Below are 5,087 nucleotides of genomic sequence, written 5' to 3' on the forward strand. Positions count from 1 at the left end.
ACTGGAGATACTACACTGTCCAGTATGGTGCGGTGGAGGTAAGCTTGGAGATGAGTCAAGGATAAAGCCCTTCTTTTTGCCTAGGGCAACTGGCTAGTTTTACCAAATTGGACCTTAGGTGGTAGAAGATGGGGTGCTAAAGGAAACAAGTATTCAGTTTTTAACAAGTGGATGGTGAAGGTCTGCACCCAGGTGAACAGGACGCTAGGAAGCTGCTAGAAGTCTAGGATTTTTGAGCAGGATTTGGGTTAGAGATATGGACTTGTGGCGTCATTAGAGTGGATTAGATAGTCCAGATTTGAACGGGGGAAATGACAAATCTGGAGAAGAACAAATATATAATTTAATATGAAACCATTCAGTTTTACAATTCCCCCTTCCTCAGCTTGGACTATGGCACACTTAATTTCCTAAAAGGCTCAGGAAAACCAGGGTGCGAAGAGGCTTCGCGCTCCAGCTGCCAGAGTTGGGAAGGCTGCCTGGTTTTCCAGTTTGACTCCTCTGGAAGATTCGGACTCCCGCCGCACTGGCCCAGGAAACTTGCAGCAACCATAAAACTGCAGCCTGTAAAGGCCCCCGCTCCCACGGGCTCGGCGCTGAGCCTAAACGTCATCAACGGCCGCCACTGCCGTCCAGCCTCCTGCGGGGGCCTTCGCTCCGATCTCGCCCCGGCCAGCTCGGCGCTGCGCTTAGACGTCATTAACGGCAGCCACCCCGGCCTAGTCTTCTCCAAAGGCTGCGGCTCCTACAAGGCCCGCAGGCTCGGCGTTATTCCTAGACGTCATCACCGCGAGTCCTCCCGCCCCTCGTGTTCAAGCTGCGCGGGCGCGGGCTGTCAGCCCCAAAGCCTGGAGCGGTGGCGCTCCCTGCCGCCGCACCCTCGCATCATGTTCCCGGCTGTCCCTTCCCCTCGGACCCCTGGTCCCGGGTCCCGAAGGGGCCCGCTCGGCGGGATCGGGCCGAGCTCCACACCCCGGGCTGCAGGCAGGAAGGGGCTGTCCCTGGGGTCTGCAGTCAGCTCCCCCGTGCTCTTCTCGCCGGTCGGCAGGCGGAGCTCGCTGAGCTCGCGGTAAGTATCGCTCCCCGGGTGGGTCCGACAATCGGCTGGCTCACGGGTCTCGTTGGGCCTAATTGGGTAGTGTCTCCACAGTCCTATGGAAATCGGGGTGAAATTCCACAGTATTGGGAAAATAGCCCTCTGCCACCCTTGCCCGTTGCTATTTCGGCCTCACCTTGGTTAATCCGTCAATTGAGTCATCGCTTTGCACTTTTCATGGAAATTACCTTTGTGCTGAAGTGAAGAGTAGACTGAATTTAAGTCATTGATCACCCTTCTCCCCCTTACTACCTCTGTGACCTGGAGTAAGCCACTCGGATTCTTCTCACCAGTGAAATACCTGATGTGGAGCCTGCTTTACTAAAGCCAAGGGAGTAATGAAATACTACGATGCAGGTGTGATGATGGTAATGGGGACCTCCAGTCCTAGAAAAATCATTCTGTAATGCCTAACAGCCTAGGCCATTAGTATCTCTGATGGATAATTAAAGGGCTTTTAGCTGCAGAATTTCACTTTGTACCTAAATTAATAGGGAAAAGGCTTTCCATAAGGAGTGGGATAAGAGTAGTAGTTTTGTAACCAAATACACGTGTAGAACAGCTGTCCACATTGTTACCGCAGTAATGTGGATTGGAACCGCCTGCCGCAATAGCCAATTCTGAGACGGAGGTGAGGTGAGCAGCAAGATGTTTATTATATATCGATATATAGGAGACGGAGGGGAATAGATTCCCCCACTGTAGATCGGCTGGAGTCCTTTATAGGGACAGGATTATGGATCTTTTGTGGTAGTTTCCCCTTGAGGTGGTGATGTCTTAGATGAGTTAACCTTCCACTGGTATTCTTAGAGGTTATCTGGTGACATCTTTGGGGATTATCTGGCAACATCCTGCTTACTCTTGTCACAAGATGGATGCTTTGTTTGGTTTTTCATTCTTAGATCATTATCACTTGTTTTCCACCCTCCGGGGAGGAACATCAGTTAATCTTAAACCTTTTTGTAGAGACTAGAATGAGGGAAAAATCATGAGACAATGTGGCGGTTAGCAATGGGGAGTAAATAATAGTGAGCTGGGCCTATACAGCCTCTTCCAGTCCCCCTTTTATTGGAAGTTTCTCAATCTTGGGAAACAGGGCGTTGCTTATTTTCTGGCTACTTCCTGCTGGTTAGGGGCATCCGCTAGGGTGAGAAACCTCCCGATATTGACTAGGGGCTGTAGGCTGGGGGTGGGGGGAGTGAGTTAGAGTGGAAATCGGCTGTATCCTGGTAAATTAGATGATGTGCATCCCCAGAGCCTGGAAGAGGGGTGTCTCAACTTACCAGGGTAAAAATTTCTCCCACCTTAAGGGTTTTCGCAGTTCTTTTTGTTAATATTCTTGTAAAACAGGGAACACAAAAACAAACTAGAATAATCACTATTCTTAAAGTTCCTCTTTCAGGCTCTTTTATGGCCCACTTAACTGGACCTACTGGAGTTACGGTTGAGACTACACACGGGAGGGTCAGAGTGTCCCCAACTTGCAGGGTCAATGCCCCCTTTGCCTGTAGGATCACCGGCACCTTTTCTGTCCAGGTCTCCTGGAAAAACAGAAAGATAGAGGGAAACAAGGTCAAAATCATTGTGCTATACGCTACTTGAACTTATACTTTAGGCCCTGAATTGGAGTACAAGAGTATGGTGGCTCTTTGTTTTCTGCTTCTTTCTCTTCTGGCGGGGCTGTTTTTACTCTGGAATGATGTACCCATGCAGCTACTCTTGCTAATTTCAGAGAGTGGGTGGTCAGGAGAACTTCAGAGGTCCTTCTCACTGAGAGGCCAGTTGATCTTCTGGTGCTGATTCTTCCAGGCCTTCAACAGGACCCAATCTCTGGGTTGGAACCTGTGGAGGGGAGTGTCAGAACGAAAAGACAAACGAGAAGAAGCATACTGATTAACAGTGTTTATGACAGCTCTCAGAGGACAGACCCAGTCTCTTTTCTCTACCTCAGTCATCACTGAGGTGGGGAAAGTCGACTTTTTCAGGAATGGTCTTCTATATATTAATTCGTAAGGGCTCAGTTGGAGCCCACTTCGAGGGGCTACCCAGATTCTGAGCAGGGCATTGGGGATAACTTGTATCTAAGTGGAGCTAGTCTCCTGGTAGTTTTGCCAAGGCCTTTTGCAGAGTATGGTTCATCTTTTTGGTCTTTCCAGTCGATTGTGGTCTCTAGGCTGAGTGTAATTTCCAATTTATATCTAAAACCTTAATGACTTCTTAGGTGGCTGTTGTCATAAAAGCTCCCCTGTTGTCACACTGTACCGAGATTGGAGGATCAAAACGGTATGATTTCTTTGAGTAACACCTTGGTCACTTCTTGGGCTCATTCTGTTCGACAAAGGAAAGCCTCTACCCACCCTGAGTAGGTGTCCACAAAAATCAGCAGATATTTAAAATTTATTGTGTCCAGGGCATTATACCACTGCCACCTGAAGGGGATCATTGATTGCCTCCAGGAGTTCTAGGATTTCTGGTACATGTTTTATTTCTTCGTTGGCAGATTCAGAAGTCTTTTTTTTCCTACAAGGCACCATGTGAGTGAGGGACCAGATGGGCATATTTATTATCAGTATACACAGTTATGCGTCTTCTTATTCCTAGTTGCAGGGCCTGCCTGAGAACTATGAGTTTAGCCTTTTGAGCTGAAATGCCGGTGGGAAATGGAGCTTCCTCTAAGACCTCAGTTCGTGTTACCACTGCATATCCTGCCTTCTGACATCCTTCGTATAGAAAGCTACTGCCATCCGTATACAATTCTATTTCTGGGTCAATCAAAGGAACATCTGAGAGATCTGTCTGCTAGAATAAACTTCTTCAATTATCTCTAGGCAGTCATGTACGGGGGCATCTTCCGAAATAGGCAACAATGTGGTGGGATTGAGGGAGGAGACAGCCTTCAGAATCATGTTTTGAGTTGTCTAACAAGATTGTCTGACATTTCTCATCCGTCCTGCCGTGAGCCAAAAAGACCCCGCGTTTATTCCAAAAGAGGCAAAACTGTTACGTGGTGTGTTACCATCACCTTTTGTCCAGGAGCGAATTTCTTGGCTTCCTGTAACAAGTCACATGTTGCAGCCACGGCCGGAAGACAAGGGGGCCATCCCCAGGCCGTGTTGTCCAGCTGTTTTGAAAAGTAGGCCACCGGTCACCTGGCTGGTCCCAGGGTTTGAGTTAGTACCCCCACAGTAATTCCCTGTCTTAATATCAGACCATTCAGTGGCAAATAGAGGCTGAGACTCGGGGTGTAGAGGAATACAAAAGAAGGCATCTTTCAAGTCTAGTACTGAAAACCAAGCACGTTGACTGGGTATAGTAACCAAAAGAATATATGGGTTTGGCACAACTGGATGAATGTGCTCTACTATTTGGTTGATTTTTCTTAGGTCTCAAACAGACCAATATTCTCTTGTCTACGGTTTCAACACCGGTACGATAGGGGTGTTGTATGGAAACTGGCAAAATTTTAAAAGTCCAGGTTTTATGCATCGATGTACCAACAGTGTGATCTCTTCTAAAGCTTCTTCTGGTTTATAATAGGTCCTCTAGGTTTTAAAGTAATTTTAACTGGTGTGGCTGACTGGGCTCATCTAGGCCTTTTTTATGCCCAGACTTTTGGATTCACTTTTTGTTGAATATGGAAAGGAATGCCACTACGTGTCATTATTTCTTCTTGTAATAGTGTTGCCTGCAAGGCACATGGCATTTTCAGGTGGGATTTGTAGAAAATGGCAAGGAACAACTCCGCTATCCTATTTGGGTTACTCTGATAAGGAGGACTGTGATTCTTTTAATTATACAAGTTGGAGGTAGAGAAAGGAGTATGTACTAACATTGTTGCTCCTTCGGCTGGAATTTTTCTCAGAGGAAATTGCCCTGCCTGAGCCCCAGCAGTACCCTCACCGAAAACAGTACCCAGACGGGTGTGTGTAGTTGGGGGGAAGACCATACCTGATGAAGTCGGACTCTTACTTCCCGATTCCCTTCCTTCGTC

The 5,087-nt window shown here is 47.6% G+C and overlaps 1 protein-coding gene across 1 annotated transcript in view; it reads left to right on the forward strand.

Annotated features, from left to right (window-relative positions):
• The first annotated feature begins 721 nt into the window (after positions 1-721).
• NUP133 (nucleoporin 133) overlaps positions 722-5,087 on the forward strand; it is a 95,381-nt gene continuing 91,015 nt past the window's right edge. The window contains exon 1 of the mRNA XM_004384119.2: positions 722-1,069. Within this exon, the coding sequence (XP_004384176.1) occupies positions 888-1,069 (182 nt within the window). The 5' untranslated portion in view covers positions 722-887. The remainder of the gene's footprint in view (positions 1,070-5,087) is intronic.

Source organism: Trichechus manatus, unplaced genomic scaffold (assembly GCF_000243295.1).
Source record: "Trichechus manatus latirostris isolate Lorelei unplaced genomic scaffold, TriManLat1.0 scaffold00117, whole genome shotgun sequence".
Lineage (NCBI taxonomy): Eukaryota > Metazoa > Chordata > Mammalia > Sirenia > Trichechidae > Trichechus > Trichechus manatus.